This window comes from Podarcis raffonei, chromosome 4 (assembly GCF_027172205.1).
Source record: "Podarcis raffonei isolate rPodRaf1 chromosome 4, rPodRaf1.pri, whole genome shotgun sequence".
Classification (NCBI taxonomy): Eukaryota; Metazoa; Chordata; class Lepidosauria; order Squamata; family Lacertidae; genus Podarcis; species Podarcis raffonei.
This window is the reverse complement of record NC_070605.1, coordinates 11,072,756-11,094,868: the sequence shown is the minus strand read 5'-3', so window position 1 is coordinate 11,094,868 and position 22,113 is coordinate 11,072,756. Positions and strand designations below refer to the sequence as shown.

At 45.4% G+C, this 22,113-nt stretch overlaps 1 protein-coding gene across 3 annotated transcripts in view; it reads right to left on the bottom strand.

The window, feature by feature from the left end:
• Positions 1-22,113, bottom strand: part of MYO7A (myosin VIIA) — a 187,010-nt gene that overhangs the window by 1,839 nt on the left and 163,058 nt on the right. For all 3 annotated transcript variants that reach the window (XM_053385423.1, XM_053385422.1, XM_053385424.1), the window contains 10 exons: positions 18,670-18,823; positions 17,559-17,714; positions 16,499-16,604; positions 15,746-15,859; positions 14,799-14,886; positions 13,386-13,492; positions 10,754-10,939; positions 4,121-4,237; positions 2,249-2,332; positions 1,284-1,403 (listed from right to left, as the gene is read on the bottom strand). In XM_053385423.1, the coding sequence (XP_053241398.1) occupies positions 1,284-1,403; positions 2,249-2,332; positions 4,121-4,237; positions 10,754-10,939; positions 13,386-13,492; positions 14,799-14,886; positions 15,746-15,859; positions 16,499-16,604; positions 17,559-17,714; positions 18,670-18,823 (1,232 nt within the window). The remainder of the gene's footprint in view (positions 1-1,283; positions 1,404-2,248; positions 2,333-4,120; positions 4,238-10,753; positions 10,940-13,385; positions 13,493-14,798; positions 14,887-15,745; positions 15,860-16,498; positions 16,605-17,558; positions 17,715-18,669; positions 18,824-22,113) is intronic.

Here is a 22,113-nt window from a genome sequence, read left to right as displayed (position 1 = left end):
CAGAGTGGGAAGTGACGGAGACAGGAGGTTTGTGTTACTGTGTTCCATGAAGTGGGATTACTGTCCTTTGTTCATTCGATATGATACGATACAATATGGTATCTTTATTGTCATTGTCCCATACAGAACAATGAAATTGAAAAATCTACATAAGACACTCAAAACCCCCTAAAAACTCTGAAACCCCATTTTAAAATACAATATACTCCTATAGAGACTTCTTATACTGTGTTTAAAACCAGAATTGCATTTGGGTAGAAACCAAATGCTGTCTGATGCTAGAGAGAGAGGGAGCCATGTTGCAGTGCTACCTGTGTGTTTATATGTAAATAAAGTAGATTAGCCAAAATGCTGAATTGCTGAGGTCTGTCACGCAAGGTGCGCAAACTCTGCGGATCCCTAAGTGTGCCGATGTTGGTTGGCATCGGTCGCTGTGATGTTCGGGCTGAAGAAAGCTTTTGAAGCTCCTGAATGATCGACCAGGAGTCGACCAGGAGTCTCTGCCAGAGTCCTACTCAAGTGTAGGATGAGCTCCTGACAGATAGCACCCCCCCAGTACGTTTCTGAGCACAATTCAAAGGCAGCACAATTCAAAGCCCTAAATGTGTGGGATGTAAAGGTGCCGTCAAGTGCAACTTTCTGACAGAGGACTAACGGCCTCCATGTTCTAACCAGTTGCTGTGACAACCAGTTTGTCAGTTGCTGGTAGTTTTGAAAGATAACTGCTCACTTGCAGTCGCCTCAGGACCAACGTCCCTCTGGTATAGTTCATTTGCTTGTTATGTAACCCAAGCTATCTCCTGCCTCAGATGCAGCAATGCTTGTGAATACCATTTGCTGGAAACCTCAGAGGCAGGGAACAAGGGACGGTGCTCTTGTGTTCAGATCTTGTTTGTGGGTTTCCCACTGGGAGAACAGGATGCTGGACTAGACAGGCCACCGGCCTGATCCAGCGGGGTCTTCTTACATTTGTATGAGTGTATCTAAGCTAGGGTTGTGGGGCTGGGATCTGGCCAGCATTCCACATCATCTCCTCACCACCTCGGGGACAAGGTTTGGTCGGGAGGCGGTGCCATTGACCTACCAGTCACCTGACATCACAATGGCACCAGGCGGCTATTTTAAAACTCAACACATGCAGGCCAACTCAACGCCCACAAAGCATGACCAACAGCGGATGGCCAAGGCCTTGGAGGAGCTATGTAGAGGCTCCACAGTCTGAAGGTCCATTTTCCTCCCCATTTGGGAACTGTGCGCGCCTGGAAGCATTTTGGGTGACTTACCAGCGAAGTCTCGCAGAGCAGCTTGCTCCCCCGCACCAGGTTGCCGATGGTGATGTGGAAATAGGTGTTGCCGCTGCTCCAGTTGGAGATCTTTGTGAAGGGGTGCGTGATGAGAATATCCTGGGGACACGGGAAAGGAATTCAGGAGTGTCACCACAGATTCGACTCTGGACCCTGTCTCCCCACTCCATCAACTCAGCCTTCGGCAACTCCATGGAAACAAGGGATCCACCACACAGGGTGATGGGAGGCTTAGACAGGACACTCAATGGTAGGGCCGGGGGAAAATGATTCGGCTCGGTCTGCATCTTAATCTGGACCTACCTCATCTGCACTTCCTGAAATGATGCGTGAAACCCACATTTCGCCAGGTTTTGTGACGCAGTTCTCCAACCAAAAGTAGTATATAAATATGGGAACATTAGGCATTGGTTGGTGGGCATCTATCTGTCTGTCTCCAGACACAGTGGAATTCACCTCTGGCAATGAAGCCAACCACTGCCTTAGCAATACTGAAGTGAGCTCCCCGGGTGCAAGCCTGGGCAGTTTCAGTGTAAATGTGCATAAAAATGCATATATTGGTGAAATCGAGATATAAAAATGTGTTGCATTAGGGAAAATTGCATACAAGAATGTGTGTTGTAGGAGAAATACATTCCAAAATGTTGATGAATTCTTGGGACTCGGAGGATGCGAAAAGCAGCAATCACAAAGTGATGCAGAAATGCATTGAACTGAATGTAAGATTTAAAAACTGAAGCGGGCACATTTAGCCATCTCTAGTCAGCGATAGAGCGCAGGGAAAAGGCCTTTAGGTTCCATCTCATCATCTACATCAAGTAGGTGAAACTTTTTGGCTGCAGGCCGACTTGGACAGATGGGAGGGGCAACACACCTGTCAATCTTGATACTTTGCATGGGTGACAGAGAAGCTTTAGGGAAGCTGCATGAAAGACTTGCCTTACCTTGGTTTTGCGATCAATGAGGCTGACGCCGTGCTTGTTGATGGCGATCAGGAGGAGTTCTGGGTAATTTGAATCAGTTGTTTGCTGTTTGGAGTGCAAAGGTGGAGACATGTTGAAGGACTGCGGGTGGGGGTGGGAATGACATGCGCATGCCAAGCACCCTGCCCCTCTCATTTTTTTAAAAAAACTAAGGTTTGTTGTTTGTTGTTTTTGTTTTTAGGGATGCGGGTGGCACTGTGGGTTAAACCACAGAGCCTAGGACTTGCCGATCGAAAGGTCGGCGGTTTGAATCCCTGCGACGGGGTGAGCTCCCGTTGCTCGGTCCCTGCTCCTGCCAACCTAGCAGTTCGAAAGCACGTCAAAGTGCAAGTAGATCAATAGGTACCGCTCCGGCAGGAAGGTAAATGGCGTTTCCGTGCGCTGCTCTGGTTCCCCAGAAGTGGCTTAGTCATGCTGGCCACATGACCCGGAAGCTGTACGCCGGCTCCCTTGGCATATAGAGCGAGATGAGCGCCACAACCCCAGAGTCGGCCACGACTGGACCTAATGGTCAGGGGTCCCTTTAACTTTATCTTTAAGGGTTTTTTCATGTGTTGCTTTTTCACTGTGTGATGCCAACATTTTTGTCTGTGTTTCATTTGTTTGGCGTGTGCATGCAGATGTTTTGTTTTCTGGCTGGGGGGACACTGCCAGATTCAGTTCTGTGGGATGGCAGAGGGCCTTCTCGGTGGTGGTGCCCTCCCTGTGGAATGCCCTCCCATCAGATGTCAAGGAAATAAACAACTATCTGACTTTTAGAAGACATCTGAAGGCAGCCCTGTTTAGGGAAGTTTTTAATGTTTGATGTTTTACTGTGTTTTTAATATTTTGTTGGGAGCTGCCCAGAGTGGCTGGGGAAACCCAGCCAGATGGGCAGGGTGTGTGCGTGTGTGTGTGTATATCAAATTTTGTACATACAACAATTCAAAGATTGGGGACCCCTGGCTGCCTGTCTAGTAACTGATTGGGTTTCATTTGTTTATTTAACAAAATTTATACACCCCTTGATTGTTAACAAAAAGAAAGAAAACACCTCAAAGTGGTTTACAAACAAGAAAACAATATAATCAAAGAAAAAAAACCCCAACCCTACTTTAAAACATACACAAGTGAAAGCAGATTAAAATTACCTCCACTCTCTAAGCATCAGGGTAAAGGTAAAGGTAAAGGGACCCCTGACCGTTAGGTCCAGTCATGACTGACTCTGGGGTTGCGGCGCTCATCTCGCTTTATTGGCCGAGGGAGCCGGCGTACAGCTTCCGGGTCATGTGGCCAGCATGACTAAGCCGCTTCTGGCGAACCAGAGCAGCGCACGGAAACGCCGTTTACCTTCCCGCCGGAGCGGTACCTATTTATCTACTTGCACTTTGACGTGCTTTCGAACTGCTAGGTTGGCAGGAGCAGGGACCGAGCAACGGGAGCTCACCCCATTGCGGGGATTTCAACCGCCAACCTTCCTATCAGCAAGTCCTAGGCTCTGTGGTTTAACCCACAGCGCCACCCGCGTCCCTTTGAAAGCATCAGGGTAGGCTTGTCTAAATGTCAATGGTTTTTGTAGGCACTGAAAAAGAGTACAGTGAAAGGGCCTGCTTTATCTCAATAGGCAGGGAATTCCGAAGAGTAGATGCTGTCACCCTAAATGATCTACCAATTTATCTGTGTATATATTATTTTTTGTTATTTGTACCACGCTCCGGGGATTATGAACGAAAGGCAAGAATACAGATTTTGTCATGAAAAGAAGCAAGCAAGCAAGCAAATATTTCTGATGCCCTTTGTCCCACCCTAGATCCCTGGACCCTCCAGATGACATAAAGAAGCACCCATATTCACCTTCACTTCGAAGAAAGCAGATCCAAACGTAGGCCACTTGAATACAATCTTCAGGAAGGCAAGCTTGGCTTCTTCTCTCGTTTTGCCAGCGTGCTTGTTGAAATAAGCCACAATGGACTGCACAGAAAGAGTAACAAACATTTCGGTTTCTCATTCTTCTAAATTTCAAGTTCAGTTTCCCACATTTCTTCCACATCAATTTGCGATTATTATTTTTTTAAAGTCCTCATGAAAATTCACCAGCATTTTGGGGCAAAATTCTAATTTTAACACTATTTTGCCTCAAGTTCACTTTTTGCAAAGCAGTTGTCCACAAACAATGCATTTTATATGCATTTCTTTGCACATTTCACCCTGTGATGTGCATTTTTGTACATATTAATTCAGTTGTGATTCCTGCATTGCAGGGGGTTGGACTAGATGACCCTTTGGGTCCCTTGGCATTCTAAGATACTACGATTCTATGATTCGCTGCACTGGAAAAACAAAAAGAAAAACAGAAGTGCTGATTTGAAAGGATGACTGTGTTTCAGTTTGTGTAGTGTATCGGAAAGTGAGAATTAGGGGGGGACTGCGCTGAAAATCAACAACACAGAATAAAATGCCTCTTGCATGTTAATAGACATACGGATTTGTTAAACATGATAGAAAGTCCTACATCAGTGATTGTGACGAAGATAAGGGGTTAAGATTGGAACTATGAGATGGAGAGAAAACTAGGAACAAGTAAAATAAATCTTCTCCTAATCAGCCAGAACATGGGAAGTCCTTCTAATTTTTTTTTTTTAATTTGGAATGTACAATTGGCTTTATGATTTGTATTATGATGTGACAAGATCTGATTTGATATGTCCCAGTTGGAATGTCATTAATGAGAAATTAATAAAAAAATATTTTTAAATAAAGAAAAAAGAAAAGAAAAGTGAGAATTAGGTATGTTTGCATTTAAATGCAAACGGAACTGAATTCTACCTCCATCCGAACAAGCAATCAAGGACACCAACCACATAATCTGTTAGCAATTTAAATGATCAAAACAAAAAAATTTTTTCCTTCCAGTAGCACCTTAAAGACCAACTAAGTTAGTTCTTGGTATGAGCTTTCGTGTGCATGCACACTTCTTCAGATACACTGAAACAGAAGTTGCCAGATCCTTCTATATAGTGAGAAGGTGGGGAGGGGTATTACTCAGAAGGGTGGTGGGAATGGGTGATTGGCAGATAGCTGTGATGAGCCTGTTGACGACTCTTAACGACTGCAATAAGTCTTACAGGAAAAAGCAAGGGGTGAGAAGGTGAAAAATGGCTTTGTCATGTATAATGAGATAAGAATCCAATGTCTTTGTTCAGAAATAGACTGGAAAGAGAAGCTGCTGAATTGCAACTCATTACCAAACTTAAAACCATGGAGAGACCTGGTCTGAACAAAGACATTGGATTCTTATCTCATTATACATGACAAAGCCATTTTTCACCTTCTCACCCCTTGCTTTTTCCTGTAAGACCTATTGCAGTCGTTAAGAGTCGTCAACAGGCTCATCACAGCTATCTGCCAATCACCCATTCCCACCACCCTTCTGAGTAATACCCCTCCCCACCTTCTCACTGTTGAGTTTCTGTTAATTGGTTCTCATGGGAAACTTACAGATTCTGGCTTCACACAATTAACTCAAGGCCGTGTCAATTTACTCTTGGCAGAAAGCCAAGGTCAGCTTGACCTAGAAACTACTTACTCTGATTGGTTAACGACCAGCACTCAACTCTGTTATCTAGGAATGCTAGCACAGTTAGGTGTGAGGTGTGTGTTAGGAGTAGGAGTGCTGTGTATGGTTAAGAGAGAGAGAGAGAGAAAGGATTTATTTTGTTTTGCTTTGTATGCAGAAACTCTGCTGGTTTTATTTTTCCTTTTAATAAATCCTGTAAATAGTTATTCTAAGTCTAGCTGACTAGTCATTTCCACCTCAACTAGCTTCTTCGCTGTGCAGGAAAACTCTGCTACGTTTGGGCTAAAGCCATTAGAGCTATGCCTGACACTTCAAAGTTCCATGAGGTTATGGGTATCGTGCTGCCAGCCTGAGTTGCGGTGGTGTCAGCATCAACGGTGTTGGTTCCAGTAGTTCCAGAAGGTGTTGTTCCTGTTGGTGCAGCAGATGGACACTGGCTGGTTCCTGACTGTTGTGAGCTGGTGACGCAGCAGACACAAGGACAACAGCTGCAGCGTGTGAGTGCTGGGTGCTGTGGTTCCTGTTTTCTCTCTCGGTGGTCGTGAGTAGCTGGTTCCGGGTTCCAGGGACATCGCTCTCAAGATGGCCTCACAACCAGTTCAGATGGCTTTTGAGCGTCTGAATGACTCCAATTACTTGCTGTGGTCGGAACGCATGCAGGCAGTGCTGCAGAGGGATCGTCTCTGGCAAGTGGTGAGTAAGTTTCCTGTGAAGCCTGATGATGAAGACCTCGATAAAGACCAAAGAGCAAGGGCCACAATTGTCTTGGGTCTGGAAGATTCCCAGTTGCCGTATGTGAGGGGAATCAAGACAGCTAGAGGTGTGTGGCAAGCACTTAAAGAACTCCATGTGCGTGAGACAGCGGTTTCCAAGCTGTTCATTCGCAAGGCATTGTACAAGGCAATGTTACAGCCTGGGGTTACAATGCAGGAACACCTACACAGTTTACAGTTAAAGTTTGCTGCGCTACAGGAAAGAGACTGTGCATTAGACCAGCAGGAGAAGGTGGCTATTATTTTGAGTTCTCTCCCGGAAAGCTGGGATAATTTAGTTTTGTCTCTAGAAGGTATACAGGAGCGTGATTTATCAGTCAGTTACGTTACTGGGCGTTTGATTGAAGAATGGCAGAAGAGGCAAGAAAGGTCGTTTGCTGCAGAGGCTTCTACAGGCGGGCAGTTTGGAAGGAGTTCTCATGCCGTGCCAGAGGTGAAGCAAAAGCAGCGTACCGGTGAGGAGGCAGCGTTTGCTGTTAGGCGTTGTTTTCGATGTGGGTCTTCAGCGCATCTAAAACGACAATGTCCTGAGTTGGTCAAGTCTCAGCTGCCGGTGCAGGAGCAGAGACGAGATCAGCAGCAGCAGCAGCAGCAGCGGAAAAAGAAATTCTTCAAACGAAAACAGTCGGCTCAGCTGGTGACCGCCGAGGTCAAGATTGCTGATGAGAAACAAGCTGTCTGGGTGGTCGATTCGGGAGCGTCTCGGCACATCGTAAATTCAGATGAATTGTTTGTTTCCAAGAACTCAGCACAGCGCAGCCAGGTGGCTCTAGCAGACGGAAGTACTTCCGAAGTGATTTCGGGGGGTGCAGTTTTTGTTCCTTGTCTTCGTGAATGCCTGCAAAATGTACTTTGTGTGCCTTCATTAAGGAGCAATCTGATGTCTGTAGATTGTTTGCTAAAAGCTGGGTTTAAAGTGTATTTTGAAGGAGACAGTTGCATTATTAAGAAGGCTGGTGAGATTTTAGGCACTGCTAAGTCAGAGGGAGGCTTGTTTTGGCTTAAAGCAGGATCTCAAGTTGCAGCAGTAGTCAGTAAATCTCAGCCTGCAGTGAATAACAAAGCTATACATGACAACTGTGTGCACTTATTGCATAGGAAAATGGGGCATGCTGGCTGGAAAAGTGTACTAAAAATGTCTGAATTGGCTGATGGGGGTAATTTGAAGAGTTGTAACAAGTACCTTGATTGCAATGTTTGTAAAAAGGTTAAAACCCACAGAGTCTCTTACCCCAGAAGTGACAGAGTTAGTGAGTCACCGCTACAGCTGGTTCACATGGACGTAATTGGTCCATTTGCTGTAAGCAGGGGTGGATCGCGTTTTTCATTAACAATTGTGGATGACGCCACGCGTTATTCTTGGGTTTTTCCCATGAAGAATAAGGGTGACGTGTTCACTAAGTTTAAAGACTGGGTGGCATCTGTGGAAAGATTTCTGTCCACTAAACTCAGAAGGATTCAGACGGACAGAGGTGGCGAATTTATGTCAAATGCTTTTAGAGATTGGTTACAAAAGCGTGGCATTGGGCATAGAAAAACGAACGCTTTTTCCCCAGAGGAGAACGGCGTTGCAGAGCGAAAAAACAGATCTTTACAAGACATGATGTTTGCCATGCTTGATGATGCTGATTTGCCCATGTCTTATTGGGGGGAGAGCATGCTCACCGCGTGTTATCTCCAAAATAGGCTCTTTCATCAAACAATAGGTACAACCCCGTACTTTAAATTGTTTCAGAAAAAACCCAAAATTGACCATTTGCATGTGTTTGGATCAAAAGCCTGGGTGTTAATTCCAAAACAAATGAGGAAGAAGGGAGATCCTAAGACCAAACAGTTAGTGTTTGTGGGCTACCAGGAGCTAGGAAAAGGTTTCCGCTTTGCTGAAGGGACAAATGGCATTGTGATCTCCAGGAATGCCAGTTTTTGTGAACATAGTGGCTGGGAGAGACTACATGCCAATACTGAGGTTTGGTTTGAACCTTCCCAGGAGCTTCATGACTCTGAAGGTAAACATAGAGAATCAGAGTCTGAGGGGGAGGAAAGTTCAGATAAGAGTTCTCAAGAAAGTGGAGTTGCCCAAAGACCAGTTGTTAAGCAACAAAAGAGAGGTCATAGTTCTGAGGAGGAAAGTGGGTCAGAAGAAAAATTTTCTCCCAGAAGATCTAAAAGACAAAACAAAGGAGTGCCTCCGGTGCGTTTTTCTCCAGATACTGCAAATGTGTTTAGTGTAATTGCAGAGCCCAAGAGTTTTCAGGAGGTGTTAAAGTTACCAAAAGAGGAGGCAGAGCTCTGGAAACAGGCAATGGAGGAAGAGATGTCCTCTCTGAATGAGCACAAGGTCTTTACACCAGTAGCAGCGCCTGAGGGGGCAAAGATTGTAGGCTGCAGGTGGGTGTACAAACTTAAACCTCTGGTGACAGGAGAGTACAAATACAAAGCTCGTTTAGTGGCTCAAGGATACTCTCAGAGGCCCGGTTAGGACATATCTAGGGTTGGAAGTGTGCTGGGCCCAAGATGGCAGCTGCCTAATTAGTCAGCAGAACAAAGTTAAACAACTACTGACTACATACAGGATGCAGGATTGCAAAGGGGCAGTGGTGCCTATGGATCCAGGTTTCATAAAAACACTTCATATAGATGAGAGTCCTGAATTTGAACATCCTGATGTATATCATTCTGTAATTGGAAGTTTATTGTATCTAGCACAGTGGTCCAGACCTGATATTAGCTACGCAGTAGGCATATTAAGTAGATTGGTCTCAAAACCCACACTAAATGCCTGGAAAGGGGTAAAACAAGTTCTGAGATACCTCAAACAGACAATTGGTTATATGTTACAATTAAATTCTTCAGAGGATGAAATGTTGAGTTGCTACTGTGATAGTGACTGGGGAAATTTGCCGGATAGAAAATCTGTCACAGGACTGGTCATAATGGTCGGTGGAGCTTTAATCAGCTGGCGGTCACGCAAGCAAGACGTTGTAAGTGTGTCATCAACGGAATCAGAGTACGCCGCGTTGAGTGAATTGTGCAACGAGGTGATTTATTTCAAGCATTTGTTAACAGATTTAAATGTAAATTGTGGAGAACCAGTACAAGTTTACATTGATAATCAAGCTTGTATAACCTTAAGTAAAACAGAGGGTTTCAAATCGCGTTCCAAACATATCTCTGTAAAATACCACAATGTGCGTTGCTGTGTACAAGACAATGTAATCACCTGTACTTATGTATCAAGTGAAGAAAATGTAGCAGATGTGTTAACTAAACCATTGGCAAAGGTAAAGAACAAGCGAATGTGCAAGGGTTTAGGTTTGCTGGAAAAATAATCTCCTACATAGGTGTATTTGATGCTAATTGTCCAGCAGAATCTGTGAGGGGGTGTTGAGTTTCTGTTAATTGGTTCTCATGGGAAACTTACAGATTCTGGCTTCACACAATTAACTCAAGGCCGTGTCAATTTACTCTTGGCAGAAAGCCAAGGTCAGCTTGACCTAGAAACTACTTACTCTGATTGGTTAACGACCAGCACTCAACTCTGTTATCTAGGAATGCTAGCACAGTTAGGTGTGAGGTGTGTGTTAGGAGTAGGAGTGCTGTGTATGGTTAAGAGAGAGAGAGAGAGAAAGGATTTATTTTGTTTTGCTTTGTATGCAGAAACTCTGCTGGTTTTAGTTTTCCTTTTAATAAATCCTGTAAATAGTTATTCTAAGTCTAGCTGACTAGTCATTTCCACCTCAACTAGCTTCTTCGCTGTGCAGGAAAACTCTGCTACGTTTGGGCTAAAGCCATTAGAGCTATGCCTGACACTTCAAAGTTCCATGACTCACTATATAGAAGGATCTGGCAACTTCTGTTTCAGTGTATCTGAAGAAGTGTGCATGCACACAAAAGCTCATACCAAGAACTAACTTAGTTGGTCTTTAAGGTGCTACTGGAAGGAAAAAAATTTTTTGTTTTGACTATGGCAGACCAACACGGCTACCTATCTGTAACTCAATTTAAATGATATTAGAGATCCGCCTTTTCGATCTGGTAGCTGGCAATGCTACAGAAGACATGCATGTGGGATGGAAAGGGCGCAAAGGGGTGCACCTGGGACATTGGGGTGGGTGGGTGGTGCCGGAGCAGACGTACCCTCTTCCAGTCATCTGGAGACAGCTGCCGAATGAGAGACTCAGGCACCAGCTCCTTGAGGAGTTTGGGAATGGTGGGGAAATAGGACTTGTCGTCTTCAAACTTCACCCTATAGATGAGGGCTCCGAGTTGCAGGACTTCCTCCCTCGAGCATTTATGGTAGCCGCGAAGGTACTTTGGTAATTCCTGCACCAGAGCGAGAGAGACAGAGAGATACAGAGCATTTTGCAAAGTCACACCAGCAAAAAAGACGACTCCGCCCATAGCGATGGAGAGCACCGTATTTTTCCTTGTAAAAGACAACATTTTTTTCCTTAGAAACAATAGGCAAAAATTACGGGTCGTCTTACACATGGATAGCAGAGGGGGGACAGGCGATTGGTGGTGTGATAGGAATTTTGAGGTCTTAGATTGGTTGGTACACTTATGAACATTTAAGTGTACCAACCAAGCACATACACAGATCAGCACAGGAAGACTGGCCTGGAACCATTTTTGATTCCCAAACTGACCAAATGTTTTCTCTGCAAGGTCAAAGGAAAATGGAAAAGCCTCCCCATTGTATTTTCCTTCACAAATCTTAAGGGTATATCTGTGTTTGAATTGGGTGAGCCTGTGACCTGACTCAGGAACTAAGTATTTATCATTACAAAAGACTGGCCAGGCTCCCCAGGCAATCCAATCAAGTAACCTGCCAGACAGGAGATAAACAACGACAGGAGAAAAACAACATTCAAATTTCTCTTTTAGACCGCCTTTTTTGTAATGTAGGTATGATGTATCTGAGGGGTGGCCTCAGGTTACACCCCTTCTGTGATGTATGTATGATGTTTCTGGGGGTGGTCTTGATCTACAGGGTGGCAATTTCAAAAGTCTTTATAAGGCCTTGCACGCCATTTTTCTGGGTTCCTCCTCCTCTCCTGCGGGTGAGGGGAGCACCCTGTTGCAACAGATCAATAAAGATCAGGCTTACTAGCTGCTTTGCTTCTCAATATTCTCTGGTTGGCTTCTGTCATTTTCTCCTACCAATAGGGAACCTATGTAAGGACTCTATATGGGCTCTTTGATACCCCATAAGGGAAAAGGGCAATTTTTGTTTACAGCAGTGGCAGCAGCCAGCAGGAGATTGGCAGCGGCGGTTGGGCGTGGGATTGGTTGCTGTGGCAAGGCCTGCTGATGACTGGCTGTGGCAATTGGGCAGTCGATTTATGGCAGCGGTGAGGCGTGCGTGCAATCGGCTGTGGTTGCGTCGAGTGGGCAGGTGGGCTTTTGGCAGCGAGTGTACAGACGATGTGTGCGGTTTTCAGTGGCGGGCTGGCCGTAGAGCGATTGGCAGCCGTGACCCCCCCCAAGAAAAGGTCAACAACTCTGAGCAGTTTCCCCCCCCCAAAAAAAAGCTCACCAAGTTTGGGCAATTTCCCTCCCAATTTTTTTTGTTGCGGTCCCCCAAAACAGGGGCTATCTTATACATAGGGACGTGTTATACAAGGAAAAATACAGTATATCTTTCTTTCACAGCTTTTTGGATGGGTTCAAGGGACGGTGTCTTGCACAAAGCCTGGAAGAGTCTGTTGTTGCTGCTGACAAATAGTGAACGAAGCAAACTGTGCTTTGCCCATTTCCCAGAAGGCTACTTCTCCCTCGCTTCTTCTAAAAGGATACTAAATGAGGTCAAGAGTTAACTTTTCTGTTAACGTGACCTTTGTCTCGTTGCTTTTGCAGTTGCTTATGTGAAACTCCAAATGCATAATCTGTCAATTTTGGCTTCTCATTTTTCCATCCTTAAGTACATATTTCTTTCCATATGCACATTTTGGCAGGCAAATCTTGCTTAATATACGCTTTTTTTGGCAAGCAATTCCCCACCGATACAATGCGTTTTTGTACACTATTGCCACGAACACATGCTTTGCTTAGAGAATGGCATCGCAGTACTCAGAGACATGCAGATTCCATAGGTACATTACAGTTTGCATATCATTTCAGGATGTGCAAACTAGGCGGGTTTGCGTCAAAATATGAATGGAACCAAATTCAACCCCGCAGCTGGCTGCTGTTCTCTGACTCCCAGCATTGGTTGCCCGAGGCAGCCGCCTCACTTTACCTAACGATAGAGCCGGTCTTGATAGAGTCCTTTTTGTTGTTATCTTTCCTGGAGAAGGTGCCATGTTGAAAGCTGCTCAGCAAATGCACCCGCCAATCATCTTTTCGCTTTGAGCTATGTTCAGAGGCCTTGCCTGCTTTGGGTCTGTCCACTCCCCCCCCCCCCGGTGCTGGAGGAGACTCTTGAGAGTCCCATGGACTGCAAGAAGATCAAACCTCTCCATTCTTAATGTAATCAGCCCTGAGTGCTCACTGGGAGGACAGATCGTGAAGCTGAGGCTCCAGTACTTTGGCCAGCTCATGAGAAGAGAAGACTCCCTGGAAAAGACCCTGGTGTTGGGAAAGATGGAGGGCACAAGGAGAAGGGGATGACAGAGGACGAGATGGTTGGACAGTGTTCTCGAAGCTACCAGCATGGGTTTGACCAAACTGCGGGAGGCAGTGGAAGACAGGAGTGCCTGGCGTGCTCTGGTCCATGGGGCCATGAAGAGTCAGACACGACTAAACGACTAAACAACAACAACAATACCTGATAATAGTGAAATATGGAGTCGGCCATCGAATCCTTTCCAGGCACAGTGTTTGTCCACAGCTTTTTCATGAAGAACACTTGGTAGGTGAGAGAAGGCACTATCCCTGCCCAAAGAAATCATTGCAAAATTAAGCTAGGAAATGGCTGTGCATTCTAGGGCAGCAGACTATATGTGGAACTACCGACTTGTTCTCCCTGAGGCCTGGGGTGGACCACTTTAGATAGGAATGTGTGAACCAGACCATTTTGCTTTTTCTCTGTTTGTCGCTTTTCCAACCTTAAATTCAGCGCTCTGCACTTCCACATCAGTTTGCCATTAAAAATCAAAGTTCTCATGAAAATTCATCAGTGAATATATGCATATCTGATGCATGTGGCTTTCCCTAATATACCCATCTTTGCATGCAGCTGTGCCAAATATTCCCATTTTTGCAAGCGTTTCCCACAAATATAATGCATTTTTGCACTGCATTTTGTCTAATGTGATGCATTTTTGTGCATGCTCCGTTGCAATGCATTGCATTTTTCTTCACGTTACTCGGCTGTAGAATTGCGCTACAAAATCTGGAAAACTACCCTGAGATCTGCGAGTGGAGGGCAATATACAAATTATAATAACAATAGCAATAATGGTGATGATGTGTGAATTGTTTTGGGAATTGCAAAATAGGTACGTTTGCTTTTTAAATGCGACCTGAACTGAATTTTTCCCCTATTGGTGGACAGTGAGGTGAAGAAATGCTCTTCCATTTTTTACACACACACACACACACACACACACACACACACACACACACACCCTTGCATGTAGAAAACTACTACATCAGGGAGAAGGGTTCTAGTTCCAGCCTCAAAAGAGCAGGCAGTCATGAGTTAGTGTAGTGGTTAGAGTGTTGGTCTATGACCTGGGAGACCAGGGTTTGAATCCCAATCTGCCATGTTGCTCACTGGGAGACCTTGGGCCAGTTCATTCTTAGCCTAACCTACCTCACAGGGTTGTTGTGGAGATAAAATCAGAGAAACATGCACACCATTTTGAGGAAAAGATGGCAGATACAGTGGTACCACGGGTTAAGTACTTAATTCGTTCTGGAGGTCCGTACTTAACCTGAAACTGTTCTTAACCTGAAGCACCACTTTAGCTAATGGGGCCTCCTGCTGCTACTGCGCCACCGCTGCGCGATTTGTGTTCTCATCCTGAAGCAAAGTTCTTAACCTGAAGCACTATTTCTGGGTTAGCGGAGTCTGTAACCTGAAGCGTATGTAACCTGAAGTGTATGTAACCCGAGATACCACTGTACATATATTTTTAAAAATGTGATAAATAAAAGAAAACTGATGTTTCCGTCAGGCTATTACTATTAAGCGCTCTCCAAATGAAAGGGCACAGGCAATTATACATGTATTTACCATCTTTTGGTGGTCTGGCTTTCTTGATCCAGTCGGTCAGGTGCCTGACAAAGTCAAAGAAGAAGTCCCCTTCAGGTACGCTGATGACCTGGAAGAAAACATGGCAATGAACCAACGGCAAAGCGCCCTGTGATTCCACTTGCCAAACGATTTCCACCTGCTGATTTATGCTGGTTTTGGAAGGTGCTCAGGCTAGGGCTTTGGTGAGCCTGCGTGGAAAAAGCATTTCTACAGTGGAGGGGTAGCCAGTCACCAAGGATGCCGTGATACCTTGGGCTCATGGATAGCCAACTGCAAGGATATTCTTGGTCAACCTTTTCAACTGCCCCATTTGCCCCAACCAGCCCCCTGAATTAAGCCTGGAGGAAGGAATGTCACCTGTTGGCTCTCTGGTGGCAATATCTCCGTATAGTTAAAGCTATGGTTTTCCCAGTAGTGATGTATGGAAGTGAGAGCTGGACCATAAAGAAGGCTGATCGGCGAAGAATGGATGCTTTTGAATTATGGTGCTGGAGGAGACTCTTGAGAGTCCCATGGACTGCAAGATGATCAAAGTGATCCATTCCTAAGGAAATCAGCCCTGAGTGCTCACTGGAAGGACAGATCCTGAAGCTGAGGCTCCAAGTCCTTGGCCACCTCATGAGAAGAGAAGACTCCCTGGAAAAGACCCTGATGTTGGGAAAGATGGAGGGCACAAGGAGAAGGGGAGGACAGAGGACGAGATGGTTGGACAGTGTTATTGAAGCTACCAGCATGAGTTTGACCAAACTGCGGGAGGCAGTGGAAGACAGGAGTGCCTGGCGTGCTCTGGTCCATGGGGTCACAAAGAGTCGGACACGACTAAACAACAACAACATGCCGCAATGGGGATTTGTATGATTACAGCGGGGGAAGCTGTCCACAGTCCTCTGATATAACGCCAGATGAAGCCCTGGTTGTCCACTCACCTTGTCAGAGATTTTGACAAAGAGGCTGAAACCCTCTGATGATTTAAGCAGCAGCCGGTTGGAGATGTTCTGGCAGAAGTCCTTGGCTTTCGTGCTCGATTCCACTTCAAACGCCTGCCAAAAAAAAATGGAGCAGGAACTTGAGAAGGTTGTGGTGCTTAAGGCCTGAGACCTTATTTCTTTATTTCATGTATCGCTTAATGCCAACATCGTACTGTGGAGGGGGTTATTGTTTTCGTTTTCACTACGGTCTGTGTTTTTATATCGTAAACCACTCTGCGATCCTTGGCTGAAGGGCGGTATGGAAATTGAATAAATGAAAATGACATGGGCTTCTAAGTGGTTTGCAAAGTATTACAAGTAAATAAATAACTATTTTATTACATTTGTAGTTAGCCTTAAACCTGTAGATCTCAGGGTAGTTCACAATATAAAATTGCAATTAAAAAACAACAACATGAAATACATGATAAAAATAAAAACAAAGACAACCCAATAGCCGCCCCCCATTGCCACAATGCAATATAAGCATCCCTCATTAAAATATTCAATAAAACAATACCATTAAAACAAGAAAATGGTCACCCAGTCCCTGTTTCCCATCTGTAGAAACTTGAACCCAGGATCTTCCTTGACTGAAGATACTCTCAACAGCCCTGTTCCCAACCCACAGACTATAGCGTTTCCACAGGCTGTGGCCTTGCTTATTTTGTCCAATTCCCCCCACCCCCCTTTCCTTTTCCCCCCTTTTACCTCATCTGTGTCATCTGGGAAGTACACTTTATGGAAAATCTGAGTTGTTTTGTGCTGAATTGCCTCGACTTCTACCAGATGGGGCGGGTACTTCCGAGATCCGTTCCTGAGAAACAAAAGAAAACAAAAAACTTGCTATAGAGAAGAGCTTGGGGGCACCTCTTTATTTATTTATTTTAAATTACTTAATGTATTTAATATATCCTTTCTCTCAAGCTGGGGTTCAAGGCAGCTCCCAACATTTAAAAACATCACTGATGAAATACAAAGCAATAAAAACAAACTATAGTCGTACCTCGGAAGTCGAACGCAATCCGTTCCGGAAGTCCATTCGACTTCCGAAACGTTTGGAAATGAAAGGAAGTGTTAAGATTCCTGCTCCGTGATTGCAGTCATGGGATTGTTGTCTATCACATGAACGGTGTATGTTTTGACTCCACAGTGTGGGAAGTGACGGAGACAGGATGTTTGTGTTAGTGTGTTCCATGAAGTGGGACTATTGTCCTTTGTTCTCTCTCTTTGCTGTCTGAAGGAAGCTCAGCTGAGTTGCTGAGTTCTGTCACGCGAACTGCAAAGACTCTGCGGATCCCTAAGTGTGTGGCATCAGTCCCTAAGTCTGTTGGCATCAGTCGCTGTGATGTTCGGGCTGAAGAAAGCTTTTGAAGCTCCCAACCAGTCGACCAGGAGGGAGAGAACATGCCAGTCGGGCATTTGTCTCTGCCAGGGTCCTACTCGAGTGTAGGACGAGCTCCTGACAGGAAACTCCTGCAGCCAATCGGAAGCTGCGGAAGCCCCATCAAACGTTCAGCTTCCAAAAGAACATTCAAAACCCGGAACATTCACTTCCAGGTTTCGATCGTTCAGGAGCCGATTTGTTTGGGAGCCAAGGTGTTTGAGATCCAAGGTATGGCTGTAGTTGAAAACAACTCCAAAGAAGACCGCAGGGTCTGGGCTGGTTCGTAAGGGGAGAAGCAGCTCTTGGGGTATTGCGGTCCCGATCCTTCTGCGTGCAAAACAGTTGCTCCACCCGTGAGCCGACAGTCCCTTCCCAGCAGGTTACCTGAGTGCTTTCTGCAGCCTTTGAATGCAATCCGTGGCCAGCAGGTGATGCTTCCGAGACTGAACAAACCGCTGGACATGGGGCAGGAGAACGTTACTGGGGGGGAAGAGGCCCGTACAAAGCCAAAGGAGCTCCCAGCCTCTCTCTTCGCTGTACCTTTCCAGCAAGAAAACAAGAGAATATGGTGAAGAAAACACACCGAAAGCCCATTTGTTTTCCTATTTTAAAAAAGAAATCTAAATAAATCCATCGAAAACATCATTCTCAGTTATTTGATTTTCATTTGTCAAATTTGTACTGCAGCCACAGGGAGCAGTCCTTCAGATTTTCATCGTCTGCTATGTATTGTTATCATACCTAAATTTTTTTTGGTCCTTAACTTAATAAAACGTTTTTGTCGGCTGTTTCTACGCCTTCTCCATTGCTGGGTTTCCCCTTCTTTCTGCGCATTTACAAACAGCACCGGGACTAAGTTTATAGTTGAGTTTTGTTATGCACATCTTATTTGTTACTGTGCATTTTTCGCAGATCTGAAAAAGTTCAGTCAAACTAACAAAGTACCAGGAGATCAATAAAGAACAGAGAAGCTTATTTCTGTTAGGTTTGATTTTGTGACCTGTGCCAATCTCCAAGAACACAGTCAGTCTCCGCCGTTGTCATTCAAACAGATCTCCCTTTTTTGTACCCCTGTTTCCTGAACCTGCAATATAAAATAATGCTTTTTTTTTGTTGTGCTTAAATTCTACGATCCTTGAAGATTGCTTGCCCAGTATTTGTTCTTCATTTGCATTTATCCCCCTGCCATAATAGGGTATGATTTATTTATTTTTTAAAAAACACCTCGGTTATGCCAATTATTATTAAGTAATTGATTTGATATTTAGGATTTATCAAAGCTCAACAAAAATCTGTAGCAAAGAAAGAAATGAAAAACTGCGCACAAAATTCCACTTGCACCTGCAAGGACATTCCTGGCTGATTCAAATATGGGAATGTAGAAAGGGCTTTTCAGGTGGGGCAGAGCTGCTACACACTGGCAGTGAATCTTTCTCTGTCCACAGAAAGTTCCACTGCAAACGTGATTCCCGTGGAGAGACGCAGAACCTCTTACTTAATGTGGTTGTCAGTGAGCTGCTTCAGGACTTGCGAGTAAATCTCATCTTTGAGTGGTTCGGCTTTCAAGGCGCCTTCAAATATTTGGTCTGTTAGCTCGTTCACCGAGCGGGTTCTTTTCGAAGGGTAGTCTCCCATATACTTCAGGATGGGTGCACAAGAAAGGTTAAGGATACAACAACCGGAAGAGGCAGGAAATAATAAGGTAGCATTCCTACATCGCTTTTCTTGCGAATATTCAAGACGGCTTCAAAATCAATTTGAAACAATAGTCGTACCTTGGTTTTCGAACAGCTTAGTTCTCGAACGTTTTGGCTCCCGAACGCCGTAAACCCGGAAGTGACTGTTCCGGTTTGCGAACTATCTTTGGAAGCCGAACGTCTGACGGGGCTTCCACAGCTTCCGACTGGCTGCAGGAGCTTCCTGCAGCCAATCGGAAGCAGCGTTTTGGTTTTCAAATGCTTTGGAAGTCAAATGGACTGTGTACACCATTTGGTTGAATGGCAAAAGCAGTGTGGGCTGGTGGGGGTCTGAGGGAAAGAGGGTATTCACCTTTTGGCCATTACATGGGAAGATTTTTGAACTGAAAGAAGAGGCAAATTTGGCCTGTTTTGTTGGGATGACGAGCTCTTCAAAGTGGCTTGCACAGGAGCATCGACTCTGGATGTTGTGAAGTTTGTGGGGTGCAGGAAATACTTGATCACATTCTATGTTTTTTGTGGGTTTTTTTGCAGTACAGTGGTACCTCGGGTTAAGAACTTAATTCGTTCCGGAGGTCCGTTCTTAACCTGAAACTGTTCTTAACCTGAGGTACTACTTTAGCGAATGGGGCCTCCTGCTGCTGCCGCCACGTGATTTCTGTTCTCGTCCTGAAGCAAAGTTCTTAACCTGAGGTACTATTTCTGGGTTAGCGGAGACTGTAACCTGAAGCGTCTGTAACCTGTAGCCCGAGGTTCCACTGTATACAGAAGACACAAGGCCTCTCCTTTGTAGGTTTTGTGATTTGGGTATTACAGAGTTGTCTGTTGATGCTGCCTTCATAAAAGGGGCTTAGAGCTGGATAATTTACATCAGTTTGTGAAATGTCAGAGGCTTTCTGGAAGGCTGTGTGTGTGAAATGTGATCATACCATTTCCACACCATTAAACCAGAAGAGGAAAAGGAAGGAGGAGGAGGAGGAGGAAGAGATGGAGGGAAAAATACACAACAAGGGTCATGGGACTTTCCCTAACAGAACTTGTTCTCTTTGAGGTGGGCTGGTGGGATGCCATTTCCTAACATTTCACTGGCTTGAGCCAAATGAACGGTATTTTGGAAGGAACAAAAAATATCCAGATTTCAGGGACCGTGCTGAGGAGGTGTTATGTACTAAGTTGAATAGGATCCAAAATGCAGCAGTCTGATTGGTCCTAGAACAATAGGATTCAGAATGCAGCAGCCTGATTGGTCCTAGAACAATAGGCTCCAGAATGCAGCAGTCGGATTGGTCCACAGGAACCACCCAATCCAGCTCCACGTGGAAGTGAATCCGCAACCTGATTGGCCTACAGGAGAATCCCGGAATTAGCCAATCACGTGGGGCCCATTGTGTAAATAATGTATATAAAGCAGACATTCTGGGGGAACTTCCATTCCTCCTCACCACTGTGAGCTGAATAAAGAGCATGAAATCCACTCTCGACTCCGAGTATATTTCAGGAGGGCTGCACCGAGGAGCAATGGTGGGAGCCACCCCCTCTTCCTGCTCCTGCTCCTGCATCTTCCCAGGAGCAGGAGAACAGTATAGATTTGGAACAGTGTTTTGCAGAGGGGCATAGTTCAGAAGGCAGAAGCTGGGAAAAACTGGATGGGGAACAGCTAGGAGAAGAATCACTGGGAGAGAGAGGGTTAATAGATTCACAGTCTCTGGACAGCACCCTCCCTGCTTCTCCAAAGTCACGGAGAACTCAGAAAGTGTCAGAACAGAAAGTACAGAGGCTACAAACTCAGATTACAAGACGTAAGAGTGACGTAGATTAATAGGGACTGAGGGGAGAGTATCACTTAATTGGGAGCACCACCATTTCTAGGAGATGTGTTCTATGTTCCCTCCCCGTTATTATTAAAGATTCTAACTGGTAAGGCGCTCCTTTCGTTTGATCTGTAATTTGGGTGTAATCCTTGACGCCTCCCTTTCCATGGAGGCGCAGGTTACAGCAACAGCCAAGGCGACATTTTTCCACCTTCAGCGCATCAAGCAGTTGGTCCCTTATCTATTCCGCCCTGACCTAGCCACAGTGATCCATGCAACGGTCACCTCCAGGCTTGATTACTGTAATTTGCTCTACGCGGGGCTGCCCTTGAAGCTGACCCAGAAACTCCAGCGGGTGCAGAATGCTGCAGCGCGGCTCCTCACGGAGTCCCTGCCATGGGAGCATATTCACCCAGTGCTTTTCCAGCTGCACTGGCTCCTGGTGGAGTACAGGATCAGATTTAAGGTGCTGGTTTTGACCTTTAAAGCCCTTCATGGCCTAGGACCCTCGTACCCACGGGACCACCTCTCCTGGTATGCCCCACGGAAGACCTTAAGGTCCATAAATAGCAACACCCTAGAGGTCCCAGGCCCTAAGGAAGTCAGATTAGCCTCAACCAGGGCCAGGGCCTTCTCAACACTGGCACCGGCCTGGTGGAATGCTCTGTCTCATGAGACCAGGGCTCTGTGGGATCTGGTCTCTTTCCGCAGGGCCTGTAAGAGTTGTTCCACCTGGCCTTTGGCTTATAATCAGTTTGATTCCCTCCCCCTCTTTCTTTTTCCTTTCTCCTCCTGTGAAGAGGTTGCCTCTTAATGTTTTAATGTATTTTAATCTTGTTTTTTAAAGTGTATTTTAATCAACTTGTTTTTATTATTGGTTGTTACCCGCCCTGAGCCCGGTCTTAGCTGGGGAGGGCGGGGTATAAATAAAATTTATTATTATTATTATTATTTGTCACGGTTAAAAATTGGCCGTTGTTTCTTTAATGCTTAAAAAGCTGGGTCAGCATGAGTCAGCGGCCTGCTCCGGGTTGTATATAGAGAGTGAGAAATGTTAGTTTGTTGGGTTGGTTGGTTGATTGGTTTGTTAGTGAAAGCTGGTTGTGTTGATGTATGGGAGTCATTTTGGACTCACAGCTGTCCATGGAGGTGCAGGTCAATTCTGTATCCAGGGCAGCTGTCTACCAACTCCACGTGGTACACAGGCTGAGACCCTACCTGCCCACGGACTGTCTCACCAGAGTGGTGCATGCTCTGGTTATCTCCCGCTTGGACTACTGCAATGCGCTCTATGTGGGGCTACCTTTGAAGGTGACCCGGAAACTACAACTAATCCAGAACGCGGCAGCTAGACTGGTGACTGGTCTTGAAAGACCTACATTGGCTCCCAGTACGTTTCCGAGCACAATTCAAAGTGTTGGTGTTGACCTT